The following is a 25,518-nucleotide window of genomic DNA, read 5'->3' as shown; positions in this document are numbered from 1 at the left end:
AGCAGTCACAAGGATAATGTACAAACTCACACACAGATAGCACCCAAGGTCAGGATTGAACATGGGTCTGCGGCACTCTGAGGCAGCAGCTCTACCACTGCCCCACTGTGCCGCCCATAGTTTGGAATAAGGTTTCTCCCTAATTTATGCGACATCGCCGACCAGCGGTCACCATGTACACTGCTCCATCGTTCCTGTGCTCACCTGGATAAGCCGGGAAGCACTGCGAGAGTCGTGTGTGTTTAATTCTCCGGTGCTTTTAACACCATCCGGCCTGCACTGCTAGGGAGCAAACTGACGAAGATGCAGGTGGCTGGTCCATTGGTGACCTGGATCACCAACTACCTGACTGGACGACCACAGTCAGGCTACGGAACGGTGTCTCGGATACGGTTGTGAGCAACACAATGGCCTCACAGGGGACGGGCCTCTCTCCCTTCCTGTTCACCATCTATACCTCGGACTTCAGATATAATTCGGACTCCTGCCACCTGCAGAGATTTTCGGATGACTCTGCAATTGTGAGCTGCATCAGTGATGATAGGGAAGCTGAATCACCTGCAGCTCAACACCGACAAGACTAAGGAGTTAGTGGTGGACCTTTGGAGGAGAGGAACATCCCTGTCTCCATCAATGGTGTGGATGTGCAGTTTATCAAGGAGTACAAGTACCATGGAGTTTACCTGGTCAGTAAACTGGACTGGTGCAGGAACGCTGAGGCCCTGTACAAGAAGGGACAGAGCCGGCTGTACTTTTTGATGAGGCTCGTTCTACCAATCGGTGGTGGCTACTGCTATTTTCTTCGCTGTTGTGTGCTGGGGCAGCAAGGCGAAAGCCGCGGATGCCAACAGGATTAACAAGCTCATCAGGAAGCCTGGCTCCGTCCTGGGGGTGGAATTGGATTCACTGGAGATGGCCTTGGAGGGGAGGATGCTCCTCAAATTGCGGAGCATCTTGGACAATACAGCTCACTCCTCCGTGACACACTGGTCAATCTGAGGAGCGCCTTCAACAATGGACTGGTTCCACCAAGATGCAGCACAGAACACCACAGATCCTTTTTCCCTGTGGCTATCAAACTGTACAACTCCTCCCCTTCAGTCATGGGGCAGACTGACTCCACTCCTGCCTGCCCCCCCCCCCCCCCCACCACACAATCCTTGCACATCCCCAATCCTTTCCACTCGTCACTTTAATTTCATGTTTCATGTATCTTGTTGTGTTTTATGACTGTTGGCAGGCCAATTCCCATCCGATGAATAACGTTCTATCGTATCATATTGTACTAGCACTATCAGTGTAAGAAAATAACTGCAGATGCTGGTACAAATCGAAGGTATTTATTTCACAAAATGCTGGAGTAACTCAGCAGGTCAGGCAGCATCTCAGGAGAGAAGGAATGGGTGACTTTTCGGGTCGAGACCCTTCTTCAGACCCAAAACATCACCCATTCCTTCTCTCCTGAGGTGCTGCCTGACCTACTGAGTTACTCCAGCATTTTGAGAAATAAATATCCTACACACCATGGACATTTTACAATTTCTAGAAGCCAGTTAACCTATAAACCTGTACACCTTTGGAGTGTGGGAGTAAACCGGAGCACCAGAGAAAACACACATGGTCACAGGGAGAACAGCACCCGTAGTCAGGATTTAAACCGGGGGTCTGGCGATGTAAGACAGCCACTCTATTGCTGCGCCAATGTGCCGCCCCGAATGCCACCATTGACTGCCTGCAGATTGTACCGTTCACCTACACATTCGGAGCAACTGACAGCGGCCAATTTAACGACTGAATGTGGGAGAAAAGCAGAGCAGCTGAACGAGGACTAGCCAGTCACATGCAAACTTCATACAGAGAGAGCACCAGAGGTCAGGGTTGGACCAGGGCCACTGACTCTATGGGGCAGCCAATAGTGCTATCCTTAAAAATATTCCCCGTTAATGGACAATTGAACAGACCTCTCACAAATTTAGGATGTAGTCGCTATCTACCTCGATGGGGCCCCTGCGTTTTTTTAAATAAATCAGCACTTCCTCTGTAGCGGCAACACTATAATCTGCACTCTATTTTCGCTTTATACTATCTGCTGCACTTGTGTACAGTTTGGTACGGGATGGTGTGATTTGACTGAATAGCAAGCAATACAAAGTTTTTCCTACTATATCTCAGTACAAGTGACAATAACATACCGATACCAACAGAAAAACAGATAAACTGATCAGCAAAATAGAGGCAGAGACAAAATAGAGGAAAACTTGAGCAAAACACAAAAGTGCTAAGCGTTTCTGCAGGTCAGGCGGCATCTGGAGGGAAATGAACAGACAATGTTTCAGGTTGGGAGCCTTCTGCAGAGTCAACAGACTGAATCGTCTAAAGAAGGGTCCTGACCTGAAAAGTCATCTATCCATGTTCTTCAGAGATGCAGCCTGACCCGCCGAGTTACTCCGGCACTTTGTGCCCTTTTCAGACAGATTCAGACTGGGTCCCAAATTGAAACATCGTCTGTACCCTGTACAAAGAGCTTTATTTCCTCCACAGATGCTGCCCGACCGCTGAGTTTGTTCCACCACTTACGTTTTACTTCGAAAAAAATAACCAGAGTGTCCTGAGGTTCTAGACTGCCAAACCGGGCCTGGATGTCTTCACCAGTACCAGTAATTACCAACTACAGTGGGCAGCACAACAGCACAGTTGTTAGAGTTGCTGCCTCACAGCACTAGAGACGCAGGTACCATCCTGACCTCGGGCACTGTCTGTGTGGAGTTTGCACATTCTCCCCGTGACCATGTGGGTTTTCTCAGGGTGCTCCAGTTTCCTCCCCCATCTCAAAGACCTGCGGGTTTGTAGGTTATTTGGCCTCTGTAAAATTGCCCTGAGTGTGTAGGAAGTGGGATAACATAGAACCAGTGTGAACGGGTGATCGATAGTCAGCATTGACTCGGTGGGCCGAAGATCCTGGTTCTATGCACAAGCATTAAGCCAAGCACTGAACTAAACAGCGTCAACAGGAAGTAATCTTCTGGCCCTACTGCACAGACACTGTAAGGTGAGAGGGGCATAGTTTAAAGATGTGCTGGGCATGTTTTCTTTACATCGAGTGCCTGGACGGGGGTGTGCAGGAGGCTTTTTCTGTCGTTCTTTGGATCAGAAAAGCACCCCATGAAAACGACAACAAGGGCGTGCAGCATAGGTTCACGAGGTTAATTCCCGGAATGGCGGGACTGTTGTATGTTGAAAGACTGGAGCGACTAGGCTTGTATATACTGGAATTTAGAAGGATGAGAGGGAATCTTATTGAAACATAAGATTATTAAGGGATTGGACACGTTATTAGAGGCAGGAAACATGTTCCCAATGTTGGGGGTGTACAGAACCAGGGGCCACAGTTTAAGAATAAGGGGTCGGCTACTTAAAACGTAGATGAGGAGAAACTTTTTCAGTCAAAGAGTTGAAAAACAGTGGAATTCTCTGCCTCAGAAAGCAGTGCAGGCCAATTCCCTGGATGCTTTCAAGAGAGAGCTAGATAGAGCTCTTGAAGATAGCGGAGTCAGGGGGTATGGGAGAAGGCTGGAACGGGGTACTGATTGTGAATGATCAGCCATGATCACATTGAATGGCTCAAAGGGCCGAATGGCATCCTCCTGCACCTATTGTCTATTGGCACAAGGCAGCGCACTGAACCCAGGAGGGACTTGGATGGGATTACGAGAAATAAATTTGTCATGCAGGAATGCTGTAAAAACAGGAGTGACTCATTCAGGCTGCATCTTAGTGGTGCAGGAGGAAACGTGGCAGGGGCGGGAGCTGCAGACTTCTACTGCAGCGAACAGGCTGCTGGAGCCGCACAGTGAGGGAGACCGCGGTGACAGAAACACACGTGCACAGGCCACAGCAGGTGCTGGAGGAACTATTGCACTTGTCCCCTGGGAGGGCGGGGACCTCTCACTCGCTGACCACAGCAGAGAAGCACTGTCCCACCACACCAAACCGTAACAGTAAACTAAACTGGGAACCGTAACACCCTCGCCCCGAGGCACACCAGCACCCTGAGGTACAGTCCCACCCTGGGGTACAGTCCCACCGCACTCTCACACTGGGGTACAGTCCCACCCTGGGGTACAGTCCCACCCTGGGGTACAGTCCCACCGCACTCTCACACTGGGGTACAGTCCCACCCTGGGGTACAGTCCCACTCTGGGGTACAGTCCCACCGCACTCACACCCTGGGGTACAGTCCCACCCTGGGGTACAGTCCCACCCTGGGGTACAGTCCCACCACACTCCAACCCTGGGGTACAGTCCCACCGCACTCACACCCTGGGGTACAGTCCCACCCTGGGGTACAGTCCCACCCTGGGGTACAGTCCCACCACACTCCCACCCTGGGGTACAGTCCCACCCTGGGGTACAGTCCCACCCTGGGGTACAGTCCCACCACACTCCCACCCTGGGGTACAGTCCCACCCTGGGGTACAGTCCCTCCCTGGGGTACAGTCCCACCCTGGGGTACAGTCCCACCACACTCCCACCCTGCGGTACAGTCCCACCCTGGGGTACAGTCCCTCCCTGGGGTACAGTCCCTCCCTGGGGTACAGTCCCACCCTGGGGTACAGTCCCACCCTGGGGTACAGTCCCACCCTGGGGTACAGTCCCACCCTGGGGTACAGTCCCACCCTGGGGTACAGTCCCACCGCACTCACACCCTGGGGTACAGTCCCACCCTGGGGTACTGTCCCACCCTAGGGTACAGTCCCACCCTGGGGTACAGTCCCACCCTGGGGTACAGTCCCTCTCTGGGGTACAGTCCCACCACACTCCCACCCTGGGCTACAGCGCAAGGTGTCCTGAAGTTCCCACGTGGTCCTGAGGTAACCTGAGGTATGCTCGTTGCGCAGTAGAAAACGGTTTGACAGATTTTTTGTGGCTTTGTCGGCACCAGAAACGTGGTGACCTTTTTGTGCTGCCTGGGTGAGTTCTGTTGTATGATTTGACTGGGTTATATGCAAAACAAAGCATGTCACTGTACCTAGGTATGTGACAATAAAGTAAGAAATCATTCAGTCAGTCCTGTCACACCCTGAAATACAGTCCCAACGTAAATTACAGTCCCACCGCACTCTCGCCCCAAGGCACAATCCCCGCACACCCTGAGGGACGGTCCTGTCACACTTCAAAATATAGAAAAATTGGTGCAGGAGGAGGCCATTTGGCCCTTCGTGCCAGCACTGCCATTCATTGTGATCATGGCTGATCATCCAATCAGTAACCTGTGCCTGCCTTCTCCCCATATCCCTTGATTCCACTAGCCCCTAGAGCTCGATCTAACTCTCTTTTAAATTCATCCAGTGAATTGGCCTCCACTGCCCTCTGTGGCAGAGAATTCCACAAATTCACACTCTCTGGGTGGAAACGTTTTTCCTCACCTCACCTGCAGCACATCTCGCAATCAGTGGCAGCTTTTGAAAAGAATCTGTTGTGTCTTCGGGTTTGATGTCCTGATAATAACGACACAATTCAGGTTGTTTCAGTTGCCTTAATTTACTCCTTTATTCAGCTCCTTGCCTGTGTGGCGTAGTGATACTGAAAAGTGCTTACATACCTAATCACAGTGTGTGTGTGTGTGTGGTGAGTGTGCCTGATACAAAGTAGTGCAGGAGGTTGGGACTGCTACAATGAATATGTAGCATATGTAACATCCCCCCTTCTCAAAAGAAAAGAATAAAAGTTAGTGACACTAGAGGATTTCCAGAGCGAGGGTGGCAATCCTGTAGCAGATACCGTGGGATTATTCTGCCCACATTCATGGCATTCTGCTTTCTACTATACTACACAACAAAATATATAATGGCAGCTTGTTTTCTTTCAGGTAGTGCGTAGCCAGTCAAGAGTCATGTCTTGGCGTGACTTGTGACTTGTCCCTTCCAGTGCTAGCGATAACGCGCTGGGGGTAAGATGTTGCTCCTGGATCTAGTAGATCTGGTTGTTGCCTGCAGTGTTGCACTCGATGTATTGGTGACTTGTTGAGTCGTTTCCTGGCCATTGGTTGGTGCTGGTTGACTATATAACTCACTGGTAGCAGTTTGTGAGAATGTGTTGTCATCAATGGCAGGTGTTGCTGTTGCTGTGGGTGGTGTCCTAGGAGTTGCTGGTGTTGTCTTTGAAGTTGCAGGTGTTGACATTTCAGGTGTCGGGCGGATGTGAATTCTGTTTCGTCTCAACTGCCTGCCCGGTTCTGTCTCTATGATATATGATTTTGGGGTTCCAGCCCTACTGGTGATTTGTGCTGGGGTCCATTTCTTTGTTATTGGATCCTGAGCATGTACGTTTTGGCCTTGAAATAGTTCAGGCAAGTACTGTGCATTTTTGTTGTATTGTTTCAGCCCCTCCTCCTGGGCAGCTGCCAATTTTGCCCTTGTTTCTTCTTGGTCGATAGGGGGTTGGATTTTGCTTGGCAGGGTGGTTTTGTATTTCCTGCCATTTAGCATTTCTGCAGGAGACTTCATGTCAGCCTTTAGTGGAGTTGCCCGTAAGGATAATAGTGCCAGGTTTGGATCCTCCTTTGCCTCTCGGCATTTTATTAGTATTTTCTTGGCTGTCTGTACTTGCCTTTCAATAAACCCATGGCCCTTTGGGTAATGTGGTGAAGATGTTGTGATTTTGAACCCGTATTCGGTGGCCAGCTCTCTGAATTCCCGAGATGTGAATTGGGTTCCATTGTCACATACGATCTGCTCAGGTATTCCTTGCTCTGCAAACAACCCTCTAACAATTGACACAATTGTTTTAGCTTTCAAGTCCTTTATGTTTCTCACAAATGGGAATTTGGAGTAGTAGCAGGCCATAATCAAATACCATTGCTGGTTCTCTGTGAACAGGTCTGCTCCGATGGTTTGCCATGGCCGGCTTGGGATATCACTGGGTGTCATTTCCTCCTTCTGTTGTGAATTCCTGTATTTTTGGCATATGTGGCATGTAGATACCAGCTTTTCTATGTCCTTGTACATGCCTATCCAGTACACAGCGGATTTAGCACGGAGTCTGCACTTTTCCATTCCTAAGTGTCCTTGGTGGATCTTTTCGAGGATTTCTTTTTTCATGGACTTGGGTATGATGATTCGTGATCCGGCCAGCAGGACTCCATTCTCTACCGAAATATCATCACGGATGGTCCAGTATTCGCGGAGGATAGGCTGAACTTGTTGTCTCTTTTCTGGCCACCCCTGTATTACCATTTGGGTGAGGAGCTGGAGTTCTTCATCTCTGGCTGTTTCCTCTTTAATCTGTTCCAGCTTCACGCTTGTCACACTCACAATGTGGTGGATCTTTATGCTCAGCCCTTCCATCTCTTGTTTGTCATGTGTTGATAGTCTGGATAGGGCGTCAGCTAGCAGCAGGTCTTTTCCTGGCTTGTATCTGATGTTGTAGTCGTAGCTCTGTAGCCTCAGTAATAGTCTCTGTAGTCTGGCTGGTGCTTTGGTGAGGTTTTTTTTTCCGATTTGTTCTAGAGGGCGGTGGTCTGTTTCGATGTCGAAATACCTTCCATATAGGTAAGTGTGAAATTTCTCGCAGCCATAGACTACTGCTAAGAGTTCTCTCTCTATGTTTGCGTACCTTGATTCTGTAGGAGTGAGTGCTTTGGATGCATACGCAATAGGTCGGCCATTTTGTATCAGTACTGCTCCAACTCCTCTCATGGAGGCATCAACTTGGAGTGTTACAGGTTTCTGTCTGTCATAGTACTGCAGGATCGTTTCTTTGCTGATGAGTTGTTTTAATTTCCCAAAATCTTGGCTATGTGAAGCACACCAATCAAATTCAGCGTCGTCTTTCATCAATTCACGGAGATTTGCTGTATGATTAGCAAGCTTAGGTATGAAGACTCCCATGTATTGTATGAGCCCTAGGAAACTTCTTAACTGTTTCTTGTCTTTGGGTTCCTCCATGTGGTTGATAGCATCCACTTTTGTAGGGTCCGGTTTCACTCCTTCTGCAGAGTAAATCAGTCCAAAGAATTTGCACTCCCTTTCTTTGATTATGCATTTGTCTGCATTGAGCTTTATGCCGGCTCTTCGAGTTTTTTCCATAGCCTCATGGAGGTTGTAATCATGCGTGTTTTCATCTCTGCCGTATACTTGGATATCATCTGCTATCCCGATTGCCCCTTTACAGCCTTTGTATGTTTCATCTATTTTCCGCTGGAAGACATCTTGACTCACCTTCAGCCCGAATGGGAGCCTGTTGAATCTGAATCTGCCAAATGGCGTGTTGAAAGTGGTGAGCATTGATGACTTCCGGTCTATTTTGACGTTCCAATATCCATTGCTAGCATCCAGCTTGCTGAACACCTTGGAACCGGCTAGTGCGGGTGTGATCTCTTCAAGGGTTGGAGTTGGATAATGGTCGCGCTTCAATGCATTGTTCAGATCCCTGGGATCAAGGCATATCCTTAGTTTTCCGTTTGGCTTTTCTTTGATAACAATTGAATTTACCCAATCAGTTGGTTTAGTTATTGCTGTGATGATGCCCTTTTCTTCCATTTCGTTTAGTTGTTCCCTTAGCCTCTCTTTCAGTTCAAGGGGAACACGGCGGGGTGGGTGGATCACTGGCTTCACACTGGGGTCTACTGTGATATGGTATTCGTATTCCTCAAAACAACCAACGGTATCGTCAAAACACTCTGGGTACATGTCCATCAATTCTTCTTTGTTCCTGATGGGCGGCCGGTTTTTGATGGGTATGTTTCTGTCAATTCTGCAGGAGTTTGTCTTGATTTCATAGTTGATTGACACAATCTTCAGTCTTTGGCACGTGTTCAGGCCGAGAATAGCAGGTCCTTTCGATTTAGTGATGAAGAAGGGGCATTTCACTTCTTTCCCTTTGTATGTTCCTGCTATGATTATTTTGCCTAGCTGTGGGATTATGGAACCTCCGTATGCAGCTAGGACTACATCGCTACTTCCAAGGATTCCTTTCCTGACGCTGCCATCTTTTGTCATGTGTTCAGGGAATATCTTTCCGTAAAGATTGACTGGTAAGATATTGCTCTGGGCTCCAGTATCAATTTTGAGCCTTAGATTAATCGTTGTTCTTTTCTTTCCCACTTTTTTCTGTAGTTGTATTATAGTATATGCTTCCTCTCTGTTGCTATGTGTTTTGCTGTTTCCCATTTCGTGGACGTCAATGGTCCCAACGGAAAGGAATTCTTCCTCAGAGGTATCTGAGGTTATCTCCTCTTCCTGTTGGACGTGTGCGTGTATTTGTTTCCTTCTCGTATTTCTATCGTTCTTTGACCATTGCTGCTTTGGCTTGGTGCTGTATGATTTTGTTGACCTACACATTTTCTTCCAGTGGTTAGGCCTCCCACATGAGTTGCAGGTAGTCCCGTATGCTGGGCACGCCCTGCGATCATCAAATGCATGCTCTGTACCGCAGTTCCAGCAGCTTCTTTGGCTTGCTTGTTTGTTTGCATGCCTAGAAAATGTCTGCTTTGGAGCCTTTAAGGTGGAGCCAGGGTCACGTTTTGAGAGAGCGTCTATATTCACTCTGGTGCTGCTCTGAGATGAGCCAACTTGAAGGCAGAGGGAGGACATTTGTTTCCTTGTGGCTTCGAAAGCTCTGGCAGCATCTACGGCGTCTTTTAGGTTGAGGGTGTCTTTCCCTATTAGGGACTTTTGGACCTCTTGGTGGGCGCACCCCCATATTAGCTGGTCGACAATTCTGTCATCTTCATCACCAAATCTGCATTTCTTGGCCACGTTCCTTAGTCTCGAAAGGAAAGTGTCGGTTGTTTCTTGTGGGTCTTGTCTTAGCCCTTGGAACTCATACCGATGGATTCTGTGGTTTGATTTGGGCTCCATATGGTTCGCAAACCTTTCAAGGACTATTCCCGGATTATTGCAGTCAGGCTCTGTTAAGCTCCAACTGTTAAAAATGTCTAGACCCTTCTCCCCGAGCCATAGTAAAATATAACTGACCTTCTCTTCATCTGCAGTTCCTTTCAGGAAGCTTTTAAATGCCAGCTGGCTCTTTTGTTTGAATTTCTTGAACGCCTCCACCACATCATCGGCGTCCCAGTTCATCGTAGGGTGGAGGCTCATTGCTGCTGTGGAGGCCGCCATCTTGTGTTGTTAGGCGGGTGCACAAAAAAAATCAATTTCTCTGCAGCCGCTGTTCCTAATTCACAATAGCGATTCACAATAGCGCGGGTTTTTACTCGAAAGTCACCGCTGCCACCATGTTGTGTCTTCGGGTTTGATGTCCTGATAATAACGACACAATTCAGGTTGTTTCAGTTGCCTTAATTTACTCCTTTATTCAGCTCCTTGCCTGTGTGGCGTAGTGATACTGAAAAGTGCTTACATACCTAATCACAGTGTGTGTGTGTGTGTGGTGAGTGTGCCTGATACAAAGTAGTGCAGGAGGTTGGGACTGCTACAATGAATATGTAGCATATGTAACAGAATCTCAGTGAATTGATCACAGTGTGTTATGGGGCAGACTTGATGTGCCGGGACTAACACTTCCAAACACAACCATGAGCCTTTTACATTCAGTTCCAACCATACAACTCAACCCCAGCTAACAAAGCAAAGCTGCCCACTCCAAATCCAGCACATCAAAAAACAACTTCACATACAGGCCAGTATAACCATTTAACACAACTGTCCAATCTGCCCCTTTGCCATCACAGTGGCAGAGTTGCTGTCAGTGCCAGAGACCCGGGTTCCATCCTGACTATAGGTGCTGTCAGCACGGAGTCTGCACCTTCTCCCTGTGACCGCCTGGGTTTTCTCCGGGAGCTCCAGATTCCTCCCACACTCCAAAGACGCACAGGTTTGTAGTTTAAAAATTATAATATTGGCCCTAGAGTGTAACGTATGAGGTGATCGCTGGTCCGCGCGGACTCTGTGGGCTGAAGGGCCTGATTCCGCACTGAACCTCACAAGTCTACCCCATTGTGGACATTACAACGCGTCAGTTCCAGCGACAAAGGGCAATGCTGAAAAAGGACAAAGTGCTGTAGTAACTCAGCGGGTCAGTCAGCATCTCTGCAAAACGTGGATAGGTAATGTTTCAGGTTGGGACCTCTCTGCAGACAATGCTGAGGACGACACCGATCAGCCAAAACATTATGACCACTGGCAGGCGAAGTGAATAACATTGATTATCTTGTTACAATGGCACCTGTCAAGGGGTGGGATATATTCGGCAGCAAGTGAACAGTCAGTTCTTGAGGTTGGTGTGCAGGATGCAGGAGAAATGGGCAGGAGTAATGACCTGAACGACTTTGGCAAGGGCCAAATTGTTATGGCCAGACGACTGGTTCAGAGCATCTCTGAAACGGCAAGGCTTGTGGGGTGCTCCCGGTCAGCAGTGGCGAGTACCTACCGACAGTGGTCCGAGGAAGGACAAACCACAAACCGCCCAAGGCTCATCGATGCGCGAGGGCAAAGAAGGCTATCCCGTCTGGTTCGAACCGACAGAAGGTCTACTGTGGCACAAGTCACAGAAAATGTTAATGGTGGTCACGGGAGGAATGTCTCACAATACACAGTGCATCGCACCCTGCTGCGTATGGGGCTGCACACGGAGGATCAACTGCATATTAGGCAGGTGGTCATAATGTTTTGGCTCATCAGGTCATAATGTTTAGGCTGATCGGTGTATATTCTGCACTCTGTATCTCCTCCTTCGCTCCACCTATTTTACGGGTTTGCCTTGGTTATATTTATATACAGTGTTATCTGATCTGTTTGGATGGCATACAAAATTAATTTTCACTGTACGTCTGTACATGTGACAATAATAAAATTAAACTTTAACCTAAACAAACAATTTTCATTAGCAGCGGTGCCGAGGAACAGACACTGGATCTTTGACGCCACATCCCCAACTCGGTTCAAATCCGACTGCAAGAATCCAAGCACCACAACACTGACAATGTCTTCGCAATAACACTTTTCCCTTTCAGATGAGATGTTAAAAAGAGGGGCCCCATTGCTTTCATATGGTTTGAATTAGCATTGTGGCACTAATTCCAGGAAAAGGCAGGGACTTCTCATTTTTTGACTAATAGTTCTCCTTTCATCAGTATCGCTGGAAATACTTATCTGGTAGTTCGCACAGTGGTTTTAGTGGGGGATCCCGGGGCAGCACTTGGCTGCCAACACCTCAAGAGTCAATGTTCACAGTGAAGTACAAACCTGTACTTCACTGACTGGGGGGTACTTGGTACAGGTTACAAGGGGGCATATATTAATATTGCCATCATGGATTCAGAGTTATACAGCACAGAACCAGGCCATTTGGCCTCTCATCCTTCCTGACCAAGCTGAGTTAATCTGAGGACTGAGATGAGGAAAAACTTTTTCACCCAGAGTTGTGAATCTGTGGAATTCTTTAGTTTTAGTTTAGAGATACAGCGCGGAAACAGCCCTTTGGCCCACCAGGTCCGAGCCGACCAGCGATCCCCGCCCATTAACACTATCCTACACCCACTAGGGACAATTTTTACATTTACCAAGCCAATTAACCAACAAACCTGCACGTCGTTGGAGTGTGGGATGAAACCGAAGATATCAGAGAAAACCCACGCAGGTCACGGGGAGAATGCACAAACTCCGTACAGACAGCACGCGTAGTCGGGATGGGACCCGGGTCTCCGGCGCTGCATTTGCTGTAAGGCAGCAACTCTACTGCTGCTCCACTGTGACCGCACAGAAGGCAGTGGAGGCCAATTCACTGGATGTTTTCAAGAGGGAGTTAGATTTAGCTCTTAGGGCTAACGGAATCAAGGGGTTTGGGGAAAAAGCAGGAACGAGGTACTGATTTTGGATGATCAGCCATGATCCTATTGAACGGCTCAAAGGGCCTACACCTGCACCTATTTTATGAAGACAAATGTAGGTTCCTTATAATCAGATACAGGCAAATTTATAATGGGAAACGAGGAAATGGCAGAACAGTTAAACAAGTACTTTGGTTCTGTCTTCACTAAGGAAGACACAAACAATCTCCCAGAAATACATGGGGACCGAGGATCTAGTGGTGGGGAGGAACTGAAGGGAATCCACATTAGTCAGGAAATACTGTTAGGTAAACCGTTGGGACTGAAGGCAGATAAATCCCCAGGGCCTGATGGTCTGCATCCCAGAGTACTCAAGGAGGTGGCCCTCGAAATTGTGGATGCATTGGTGATCATTTCCAATGATCTCTCAACTCTGGATCACTTCCTGTGGACTGGAGGTAGCCAATGTAACTCCACTTTTTAAGAAAGAAGGGAGGAGAAAATGGGGAATCATAGACCAGTTAGCCTTGCATCGGTAGTGGGGAAGATGCTCGAGTCGATTATTAAAGATGTTATAATAATAATAATAATAATAATGCATTTTATTTATATAGCGCTTTTCATATACTCAAAGACGCTTATGTTATAGCAGCACATTTGGAAAGCAGTGACAGGATCGGTCAAAGTCAGCATGGATTTATAGACAATAGACAATAGGTGCAGGAGTAGGCCATGTGGCCCTTCGAGCCAGCACCGCCATTCACCGTGATCAAGGCTGATCATGCACAATCAGTACCCCGTTCCTGCCTTCTCCCCATATCCCCTGACTCCGCTATCATTAAGAGCTCTATCTAACTCTCTCTTGAAAACATCCAGAGAATTGGCCTTCTGAGGCAGAGAATTGCACAGCTTCACAACTCTCTGAGTGAAAAGTTCTTCCTCATCTCCGTTCTAAATGGCCTACCCCTTATTCTTAAACTGTGGCCCCTGGTTCGGGACTCCCCCAACATTGGGAACATGTTTCCTGCCTCTAGCATGTCCAATCCCTTAATAATCTTATATGTTTCAATAAACATATGATTGGGAACATGAAGGGATTTATGAAGGGGAAATCATGCTTGACTGATCTTCTGGAATTTTTTGAGGACGTAAAAGTAGAATAGATAAGGGAGAGCAGTGGATGTGGTGTATCTGGAATTTCAAAAAGCCTTTGACAAAGTCCCACACAAGAGATTAGAATGCAGAATTAGAGCACATGGTATTGGGGGTAGGGTATTGACATGGATAGAGAACTGGTTGGCAGACAGGAAGTAGTAAAGAGTAGGAATTAATGGGTCCTTTTCAGAATGGCAGGCAGTGACTAGTGGGGTGCCGCAAGGCTCGGTGCTGGGACCCGAGTTATTTACAGTACATATTAACAATTTAGACAAGGGAATTAAATGTGACATCTCCAAGTGTGCGGATGACACAAAGCTGGGTGGCAGTATGAGCTGCGAGGAGGATGCTATGAGGCTGCAAGGTGACTTGGACAGGTTGGGTGAGTGGGCAGACGCATTGCAGATGCAGTATGTGGATAAATGTGAGGTTATCCACTTTGGTGGCAAGAACAGGAAGGCATATTATTAGAATGAATGGTAGACAAAAAAAGCTGGAGTAACTCAGAGGGACAGGCAGCAGCTCTGGAGACAAGGAATCGGTGACGTTTCGGGTTGAGACCCTTCTTCAGACTGAATGGTGTCAGATTAGGAAAAGGGGAGGTTCAACGAGACCTGGGTGTCCTTGTACATCAGTCACTGAAAGTAAGCATGCAGGTACAACAGATAGTCGAGAAAGGTAATGGCATGTTGGCCTTCATTGCGAGAGGACGAGAGTTTGGGAGCAAAGAGGTCCTACTGCAGTTGTACATGGCCCTGGTGAGGCCGCACCGGGAGTATTGTGTGCGATTTTGGTCTGCTAATTTGAGGAAGGCATTATCGCCATTGAGGGAGTGCTACCTGGGTTCACCAGGTTAATTCCCAGGATGGCAGGACTGATATATGATGAAAGAATGGGTCAACTGGGCTTGTATTCACTGGAATTTACACGGATGAGAGGGGATCTTACAGAAACATATAAAATCCTTAAAGGATTGGACAGGCTAGATATAGCAAAAATGTTCCCGATGTTGGGGAAGTCCAGAACCAGGGGTCATAGTTTAAGAATAAGGGGCAGGCCATTTAGGACTGAGATGAGGAAAAACTTCTTCACCCAGAGAGTTGTGAATCTGGAATTCTCTGCCACAGAAGACAATGGAGGCCATTTCACTGGATGTTTTCAAGCGAGTGTTACATTTAGCTCTTGGGGCTGAAGGAATCAAGAGATATCGGGGAAAAAGCAGGAACGGGGTAATGATTTTAGATGATCAGCCATGAACATATTGAATGGGGGACCTGGCTCGAAGGGCCGAATGGCCAACTCCTGTACTTATTTTTCTATGTTTCTAATCCCACTTTCCTATACGCACTCCTCCCAAAACCTTTCCTATCCACGTTCCTGTCCATGTCTTTTGCAGTCATAACTGTATCTTCCTCAACTACTGTCAACCCCTCCCCCCTACCTCTACTTTCAATCTGACGAAGATGGTAGTTCATTCCACCCACGCGTGTGAAGAACTTGCCCCTCACATCCCCATTAAATCTTCCCCCTCACGCCTTAAACCTGCACCCTCTAGTTTTCGTCTCCTCTACCCCGGGAAAAGACTGTGATATCTACCTTAAACATACCCTTTGTAATTATATGTCTCTATAATCATAGTCATAGATTGATAACTTGCCCACACCGGCCAACAATGTCCCAGCTACCCTAGTCCCACTTGCCTGCTCTTGGTCCATAACCCTCCAAACCTGTCCTATCCATGTACCTGTCCAACTGTTTCTTGAACGATGGGATAGTCTCAGCCTCAACTACCTCCTCTGACAGCTTGTTCCATACACCCACCACCCTCTGTGTGAAAAAGTTACCCCTCGAATTCCTATTCAATCTTTTTTCCTTCACCCGGAACCAATGTCTTCTCGTCCTCGATTCCCCTACTCTGGGTAAAAGGCTGTGCTATTCCTCTCATGATTTTGTACACCTCTATAAGATCTCCCTTCATCCTCCTACGCTCCATGGAATAGAGACCCAGCCTGCTCAACCTCTCCCTATAGCTCACACCCTCTAGTCCTGGCAATATCCTCGTAAATCTTTTCTGAACCCTTTCAAGCTTCATATCATATCATATCATATATATACAGCCGGAAACAGGCCTTTTCGGCCCACCAAGTCCGTGCCGCCCAGCGATCCCCGTACATTAACACTATCCTACACCCATTAGGGACAATTTTTACATTTACCCAGCCAATTAACCTACATACCTGTACGTCTTTGGAGTGTGGGAGGAAACCGAAGATCTCGGAGAAAACCCACGCAGGTCACGGGGAGAACGTACAAACTCCTTACAGTGCAGCACCCGTAATCAGGATCGAACCTGAGTCTCCGGCGCTGCATTCGCTGTAAAGCAGCAACTCTACCGCTGCGCTACCGTGCGTAGCTTGACAATATCTTTCCTATAACATGGTGCCCAGAACTGAACACAATATTCTAAATGCGGTCTCACCAACGTCTTATTCCTGTGCTCCAGGGAAAACAGCCACAGGCTTTCCAGTCCCTCCTTATAACTCAATCTCTCGAATGCTTGCATCATGTTTGTTTATCTTGCAGACTCCCCTACCTTTCTGCAACCTTCTGTCACCATCAAAGATTAGGCTTGAACTCATGGAAATATAGCAGATAAATTAAACACGATGACGATGACAGACAACAGAGCACAGAGGATGCTGCCTGTCCGGCCGAGTTACTCCAGCTTTTTGTGTCTAATCTTCGGTTTAAAACAGCATCTGCAGTTGCTTTCTATACAGAGCATAGAGGGAAATGCAAAGGTAGATGCAAAAATGCTCGAGTATCTCAGCAGAACAGGCAGCATCTCTGGAGAGAAGGGAATGAATGGGTGACGTTTCGGGGTCGAGATACCTTCTTCAGGGAAGAAGAGGGAAATGCGTTCAGTAGACAAGGCCAGGCAAATTTATTTATATAGCACTTCAGCAACAAGGCAATTCAAAGTGCTTTACATAAAACATTAAAGAGCAGTTAAAAGCAATTAAAAACAGTCATTAAAGAGAGCAGAAAACGAAAACAAGCTAAAATAAAATAAGACAGGTATAAAATACAAGAATAAAAGTTACAATGCAGTGTAAGAAATGAATAATGAATAGCAGTGATAAATTGTAAATTAAGGCACAATCTACACACCGAGGCCGAGCCCCTGCCCTGGCCATCAATTGCCCCCCCCACATCCACTGCCCTGCCATCCACTGCCCTGGCCATCAATTGCCCCCCCATCCACTGCCCTGCCATCCACTACCCTGGCATCCCCGCTCAGCCCTGCCATCCCCTGCCCAGCCCAGCCATCCCCTGTACTGTCATCCCCTCCTCTGCCCTACCCAGCCATCCCCTGCCCTGCCATCCCCTGCCCTGCCAGCCACTGCCCTGCCAGCCACTGCCCTGCCATCCCCTGCCCTGCCAGCCCTGCCATCCCCTGCCCTGCCAGCCACTGCCCTGCCATCCCCTGCCCTGCCAGCCCTGCCATCCCCTGCCCTGCCAGCCACTGCCCTGCCATCCCCTGCCCTGCCAGCCACTGCCCTGCCATCCCCTGCCCTGCCATCCCCTGCCCTGCCAGCCACTGCCCTGCCATCCCCTGCCCTGCCAGCCACTGCCCTGCCAGCCACTGCCCTGCCATCCCCTGCCCTGCCATCCCCTGCCCTGCCAGCCACTGCCCTGCCAGCCACTGCCATCCCCTGCCCTGCCAGCCCTGCCATCCCCTGCCCTGCCATCCCCTGCCCTGCCAGCCACTGCCCTGCCAGCCACTGCCCTGCCAGCCACTGCCATCCCCTCCCCTGCCAGCCCCTGCCCTGCCAGCCCCTGCCCTGCCAGCCCCTGCCCTGCCAGCCCCTGCCCTGCCATCCCCTCCCCTGCCAGCCACTGCCCTGCCAGCCACTGCCCTGCCAGCCCCTGCCCTGCCAGCCCCTGCCCTGCCAGCCCCTGCCCTGCCAGCCACTGCCCTGCCAGCCACTGCCCTGCCATCCCCTGCCCTGCCAGCCACTGCCATCCCCTCCCCTGCCCTGCCAGCCCCTGCCCTGCCAGCCACTGCCATCCCCTCCCCTGCCCTGTCCTACCTGTTCCCGCACCGCCTGCCTCAGCGGCGCCAGCACCATCTCCACGCCACTCGCGTCTCCATCCATGGTGGCGGCCTGTGGTGGTGGCGGCAGCGGCTGCAGCTGATGCCGGTGCTGCTGGTGGTGATGCCGGTGCAGCTGGTAATGGAGGCCGGGGCCCGACAGCCGCGCCCGCGCCGCCCAGCCGCCGGACAACCGCAGCAGCAAAGCGCGCGCACAGGGAGAGGCGAGGGACGCGGCGGCGGCGGCGGCGGCAGCAGCAGCAGCAGGGACGCGCACCAACGGCTGCATGGGGCGCGAGGGGCTGTGGGAGGGAGCGGGGCCATGGAGGGGCTGGGGGGCGGAGTCAGCGAGATGCGGTGACGCGTAAGGGGCTGTGGGAGGGGGCGGGGCCAGGGAGGGGCTGGGGCGCGGGCAGAGGCCAGGGACACGGCGGTGACGCGCGCCAACGGCTGCATGGGGCGCGAGGGGCTGTGGGAAGGGGCGGGGCCAGAGAGGGGCTGGGGGGCGGGCAGAGACCAGGGACATGGCGGTGACGCGCACCAACGGCTGCATAGGGCGCGAGGGGCTGTGGGAGGGGGCGGGGTCATATCGGGCTGTGGGCGGGGCCAGAGGCACGGCGGTGACGCGCACCAACGGCTGCATGGGGCGCGAGGGGCTGAGGGGGGGGGCGGGGCTATGGAGGGGCTGGGCCGGGGCCATGGAGGGCCTGGGCACGGCTGTGACGCGAACCAACGGCTGCATGAGGCGCGAGGGGAGGGGCGGGGACGCGCACCAACGGCCGCATGGAGCGCGAGGGGCGGGGACACGCACTACCAGGGAGGGGAGGGGACGCGCACCAACGGCCGCATGGAGCGCGAGCGGCGGGGACGCGCACACGCACACACACTACCAGGGAGGGGCGGGAACGCGCGCCAACGGCTACATGGAGCGCGAGGGGCGGGGACACGCACACGCACTACCAGGGAGGGGCGGGGACGCGCGCCAACGGCCGCATGGAGCGCGAGGGGCGGGGACACGCACACGCACTACCAGGGAGGGGCGGGGACGAGCGCCAACGGCCGCATGGAGCGCGAGGGGCGGGGACACGCACACGCACTACCAGGGAGGGGGGGACGCGCGCCAACGGCCGCATGGAGCGCGAGGGGCGGGGACACGCACACGCACTACCAGGGAGGGGGGGGACGCGCGCGAGGGGCTTCTTCTTCGTGCGTATGGCGTGCACAGCCTAAAGTTGTAGGCCAAGGGTAGACATCCAGGCCAGAGCAGCATCAGTTGCTGGGTGGTTTCACTGTGGGGGTCTGTGATGACCTCTTCGTTGTTGGTGTTGGCATCTTTCCAGGCTCTGTGCCACTCAGTCTTGGGGTCAAAGTCTTCCAGGGATTTGGCTGAAGACCAGAAGGGTTTGCGGGACTTCATGCGCATGTTGGGCAGATTGTTCAAGTCAGCATGGATGGGAAGGTCAGGGTTGGCCTCGATGGTGCACCAATCTTTCAACATCCTCTCCCTTCTGCGTGTGCTGGGAAGGGCGATGTGAGAGAGGACAGGGAGCCACTGCAAAGGTGTTGACTTAAGCGTCTCTGTGATGACCCACATTACCGAGTTAAGGACAGTGTCAACTCGTTTGGTGTGGCAGCTATTAGCGCTGGGGACGGGGGCGGGGAGAGGCGGGGACGCGCACCAACGGCTGCATGGGGCTTATTTATTTATTTATTCGTGTCATCACACAACTTGTTTGCCAATAGCGAACAAATTTTATGCCACGTCATTTGCCAATCGCGAGTAAATATTAGTGCCACGTGGTTGGCCTCAGCAAGATCCTTTACAGTGCGTGTGTCATGCAGCATGTCCACAGCTCAGGAGATGTTCCATAGTCTGGAGGCTCCGTCCACACTCGCAGTCTGCCGCATCTTCAGTATATCCCCACTTCAGCATGTTCGGTTTGCTCCTCCCCACGCCTGTCCGCAGTCTGTTGAGACTGCGCCAGGTTATCCACGGTTGGTCGGAACCTGGCGGGAGTTTCTCAGATGGATCGATTGCCCTGTGAGTGTCTCCGGAGATTTCTCTAGTCTCTCTTCCCAGAGTTTGAGCCTTCTGGATGATGCACTGCAGCCCCGGGGATGGACAGAAGAGAGGAAACTTCTGCGTGATTTCAAACACCGAGGTAGCAAAGGGTGGCCATGTAGGGGGTGTCTTTCATCCTTGCTGAAAGAAGTTGATCACCTCCCATACCTGGTAGTTGAACTCGCATCTGGCCGAGCCTGGAACAGACACATAAACCAGATTGCCACAAAAGCAAACAGAACTTTGGGCCTTCGGAGAAATTTATCCGGTTGTGACAAACCAACAAAGGAGGTAGCGTACATAACACTTGTCCGCCCACTGTTGGAATATTGCCAGACAATATGGGACCCTTACCGAAAAAATAACATTGACACCCTTGACAAGGTTCAGAGGCGTGCAGCACGGTTTGTTTGTGACGATTACTCAGGCCAGACAGCGGCTGGAAGTCGCTGGAGTCAAGACGCATCAAAGCCTGCTTATGTACTATCTACAAAGACACTCCTTGCATCATCCCCAGTAACATATCTCGCTTTATTCAATCCAATACCCAGAAATTTACAGTCCTCAGGTCATTTCATTTATACTGGAATTAGAGCAAAAATTAATAGCTACCTGCAGTCACTATATCCATGGACTATCCCAGAGTGGAACATCCTTCCCGACACCACCAGATGTGCACCAACCTTGTCACTCTTCAAGTCACAGCTCGACAACTTGGACATGGATCATCTCACCGAACTTGCCCACATAAAAAATCTAGATAACCCTTTTGGAACCAGTACCCACGCAAGATCGAACCTGGGTCTCTGTCGATGCATTCGCTGTAAGGCAGCAACTCTACCGTTGCGCCACCGTAACCGCTGCGAGAAGAGGCGTCACTGTGTGGTGGGGGGTCAATGTGTGGGGGAAGGATCAGTGTGTGGGGGAGGGGTCAGTGTGTGGGGGAGGGGTCAGTGTGTGGGGGAGGGGTCAGTGTGTGGGGAGGGGTCAGGGTGGGGGAGAGGTCAGTGTCGGGGGGGTCAGTGTGTGGGGGACAGGTCAGTGTGGGGGAGGAGTCAGTGTGGGGGAGGGGTCAGTGTGTGGGAGGGGTCAGTGTCGGGGGGAGGGGTCAGTGGGTAGGGGTCAGTGTCGGGGAGGGGTCTGTCTGGAAGAGGGGTCAGTGTCTGGGGGAGGGGTCAGTGTCTGGGAGAGGGGTCAGTGTGGGGGAGGGGTCAGTGTCTGGGAGAGGGGTCAGTGTGTCAGGGAGGGGTCAGTGTCTGGAAGAGGGGTCAGTGTGTGGGGGAGGGGTCAGTGTGGGAAGGGGTCAGTGTGTGGGGGAGGGGTCAGTGTGGGTAGGGGTCAGTGTCGGGGAGGAGTCAGTGTCTGAGAGAGGGGTCAGTGTGGGGGAGGGGTCAGTGTGTGGGGGAAGGGTCAGTGTGTGGGGGAGGGGTCAGTGTGTAGGGGAGGGGGTCAGTGTGTGGGGAGGGGTCAGTGTGTGGGGAGGGGTCAGTGTGGGTAGGGGTCAGTGTCGGGGAGGAGTCAGTGTCTGGGAGAGGGGTCAGTGTGGGGGAGGGGTCTGTGTGGGGGAAGGGTCAGTGTGTGGGGGAGGGGTCAGTGTCTGGGGGAGGGGTCAGTGTCTGGGAGAGGGGTCAGTGTGTGGGGGAGGGGTCAGTGTGTGGGGGAGGGGTCAGTGTGTGGGGAGGGGTCAGTGTGTGGGGAGGAGTCAGTGTGTGGGGAGGGGTCAGTGTGTGGGGCATATCTTTCATTAATTTGTTCTATATCTCTACATCATCGTCTATATCTCTCATTTCCCTTTCCCCTGACTTTCAGTCTGAAGAAGCGTCTCGACCAGAAACATCACTCATCCCTTCTGTCCAGAGATGCTGCCTGTCCCATGGAGTCACTGCAGCATTTTGTGTCTAGCTTTGGTCCTCCCATAAGCTTGGATGTAAGTCTGATAAATGTAACACTGCAACACTATATTCTGCACCCTGGTATTTTTCTATTTGCACTACCTGTTGTACTTGTTTATGGCTTTGATTGTGCTCATGTATGGTATCATCTGACTGGATAACACAGGTGGGGGTGTCAAATGGGATAGTCAAGGATGGAGTTAAAGGGAAAGAGAGTAAAGGGATAGTTAATGACCCCAGAATTAACAGGAAAGAAAGAGATAGGAGAGTATGGCCAAGTGTAATAGGGATCGATGTGAAGTGTGAGACGATTAAGGAATTAAAAGTATTGTATATGAATGCGCGAAGTATATGAAGTAAAGTAGATGAGCTTGAGGCTCAGTTAGAGGTTGGTAGATATGACATTGTGGGGATTACAGAGACGTGGCTGCAGGAGGATCGGGCCTGGGAACTTAATATTCAGGGTTATACATCCTATAGAAAGGACAGGCAGGTGGCCAGAGGCGGTGGGGTAGCTCTGCTGGTAAGGGACGAAATTCAGTCCCTTGCGAGGGGCGACATAGGGACTGATGAGGTAGAGTCACTGTGGATAGAGTTGAGGAATTGTAAAGGTAAGAAGACACTAATTGGTGTTATCTACAGACCCCCCAAATAGTAGCCCGGATGTAGGGTGTAAGTTGCAGCAGGAGTTAAAACTGGCATGTAACAAAGGTAATGCCACTGTGGTGATGGGGAATTTCAATATGCAGGTAGACTGGGAAAAGCAGGTTGGGTCTGGACCCCAAGCAAGAGAGTTTGTAGAGTGCCTCCGAGATGGATTCTTAATGCAGCTTGTAATGGAGCCTACCAGAGAAAAGGCAATTCTGGATTTAGTGATGTCCAATGAACCAGATTTGATAAGAGAACTCGAGGTAAAGGAACCGCTTGGAGGTAGTGATCATAATATGATTAGTTTTAATCTGCAATTTGAGAAGGAGAAGGTTAAATCGGAAGTGTCAGTGTTGCAGTTGAACAAAGTTCAAAGTTGAAAACTATGAAGGCATGAGAGAGGAGCTGGCCAAGGTCGACTGGAAAGGGATCCTAGCAGGAATGACGGTGGAACAGCAAAGGCAGGAATTTCTGGGCATAATCCAGAAGATGCAGGATCATTTCATTCCAAAGTGGAAGAAAGATTCTAAGGGGAGTAAGAGGCAACCGTGGCTGACAAGGGAAGTTAGGGATGAAATAAAACTAAAAAGACGTACAGGTTTGTAGGTTAATTGGCTGGGTAAATGTAAAAATTGTCCCTAGTGGGTGTAGGATAGTGTTAATGTACGGGGATCGCTGGGCGGCGCGGACTTGGTGGGCCGAAAAGGCCTGTTTCCGCGCTGTATATATATGATATGATATGATATGATAAAAGAAAAGATGTATAACACAGCAAAGAGTAGCAGGAAGCCAGAGGATTGGGAAACTTTCATAGGACAACAGAAGGTAACAAAACGGGCAATATGGCCTGAAAAGATGAAGTACGAGGGGAAGCTGGCCAAGAATATAAAGAAGGACAGTAAAAGCTTCTTTAGATATGTTAAGAGAAAAAGAGTAGCAAAGTCAAATGTGGGTCCCTTGAAGGCAGACATGGGTGAAATTATTATGGGTAACAAGGAAATGGCAGAAGAGTTGAACACGTACTTCGGATCTGTCTTCACGAAGGAAGAAACAAACAATCTCCCAGATGTACTGGAGGACAGAGGATCTAGGGGGATAGAGGAACTGAAAGAAATTTGCATGAGGCGAGAAATAGTATTGGGTAGACTAATGGGACTGAAGGATGATAAATCCCCTGGGCCTGATAGTCTGTATCCCAAGGTCCTCAGGGAGGTGGCTCTAGAAATAATGGACGCATTGACGATCATTTTCCAATGTTCAATAGATTCAGGATCAGTTCCTGTGGATTGGAGGATAGCTAATGTTATCCCACTTTTCAAGAAAGGAGCGAGAGAGAAAACGGGGAATTGCAGACCAGTTAGCCTGACTTCGGTGGTGGGAAAGATGCTGTAGTCAATTATTAAAGAGTTAATAACGGTATAGCATTTAATAATTGGATAGCAGTAAAAGGATAAGTCCAAGTCAGCATGGATTTATGAAAGGGAAATCATGCTTGACTAATCTTCTGGAATTTTTTGAGGATGTGACAAGTAAAATGGATGAAAGGGAGCCAGTGGATGTAGTGTATCTAGACTTTCAGAAAGCCTTTGATAAGGTCCCACGCGGGAGATTGTTGAGTAAAATTAGAGCACATGGTATTGGGGGTAGGGTGTTGACATGGATAGAAAATTGGTTGGCAGACAGGAAACAAAGATTAGGAGTAAACGGGTCCTTTTCAGAATAGCAGGCAGTGGCGAGGGGAATGCGGCAAGGCTCAGTGTTGGGGCCGCAACTGTTTACCATATATATTAATGATTTGGAAGAGGGAATTAGAAGCAACACTAGCACGTTTGCGGATGACACAAAGCTGGGTGGCAGTGTGAACTGTGAAGAGGATGTTAGGAGGTTGCAGGGTGACCTGGACAGGTTCAGTGAGTGGGCAGATGCGTGGCAGATGCAGTATAATATAGATAAATGTGAGGTTATCCACTTTGGCGGCAAAAACAAGGAGGCAGATTATTATCGCAATGGTGTGAGGTTAGGTAAGGGGGAGTTGCAGCGAGACCTGGGTGTCCTTGCACACCAGTCACTGAAAGTTGGCGTGCAGGTACAGCAGGCAGAGAAGAAAGCTAATGGCATGTTGGCCTTAATAACGAGAGGATTTCACTTTAGGAGTAAAGAGATTCTTCTGCAGTTGTATAGGGCCCTGGTAAGACCACATCTGGAGTATTGTGTACAGTATTGGTCTCCTAATTTGAGGAAGGACATCCTTGTAATTGAGGCTGTGCTGCGTAGGTTCATTAGATTGATCCCTGGGATGGCGGGACTGTCATATGAGGAAACATTGAAAAGACTAGGCTTACATTCGCTGGAGTTTAGAAGGATGAGAGAGGATCTTATAGAAACATATAAAATTATAAAAGGACTGCCACAGGGGGCAGTGAAGGCCAATTCACTGGATGAATTTAAGAGAGAGTTAGATAGAGCTCTAGGGGCTAGTGGAATCAAGGGATATGGGGAGAAGGCATGCATGGGTTACTGATTGTGGATGATCAGCCATGATCACAATGAATGGCGATGCTGGCTCGAAGGGCTGAATGGCCTCCTCCTGCACCTATTTTCTATGTTTTTCATTGTATCTTGGTACACTTGATAATAATGAACTGACAGAAATACTCCCTCAAGGAAGTTTCAGATACAGGGGGTGTTTAGTTTTTTAGTTTAGAGACTGGTTGTGGATGATCAGCCATGATCACAATGAATGGCGGTGCTGGCTCGAAGGGCCAAATGGCCTCCTCCTGCACCTATTTTCTGTCCCTAGCGTGTAGGATAGATCTTGTATATTGGTCATCATTGGTTGGCGTGGGCCCGTTTCCATGCTGTATTTCTAAACTAA

At 50.0% G+C, this 25,518-nt stretch overlaps 1 protein-coding gene across 1 annotated transcript in view; it reads right to left on the bottom strand.

Moving 5' to 3' along the window:
* The window catches only part of gars1 (glycyl-tRNA synthetase 1), a 55,990-nt gene extending 37,597 nt beyond the window's left edge, over nt 1–18,393 (bottom strand). Inside the window, exon 1 of the mRNA XM_078426243.1 lies at nt 18,040–18,393. Coding sequence (XP_078282369.1) covers nt 18,040–18,330 — 291 coding nt within the window. The 5' untranslated portion in view covers nt 18,331–18,393. The remainder of the gene's footprint in view (nt 1–18,039) is intronic.
* Between the last annotated feature and the right edge of the window lie 7,125 nt (nt 18,394–25,518).

This window comes from Rhinoraja longicauda, chromosome 2 (assembly GCF_053455715.1).
Source record: "Rhinoraja longicauda isolate Sanriku21f chromosome 2, sRhiLon1.1, whole genome shotgun sequence".
Taxonomy (NCBI): Eukaryota; Metazoa; Chordata; class Chondrichthyes; order Rajiformes; family Arhynchobatidae; genus Rhinoraja; species Rhinoraja longicauda.
The sequence above is the reverse complement of the archived record's forward strand: the minus strand, read 5'-3'. Positions and strand labels throughout refer to the sequence as shown.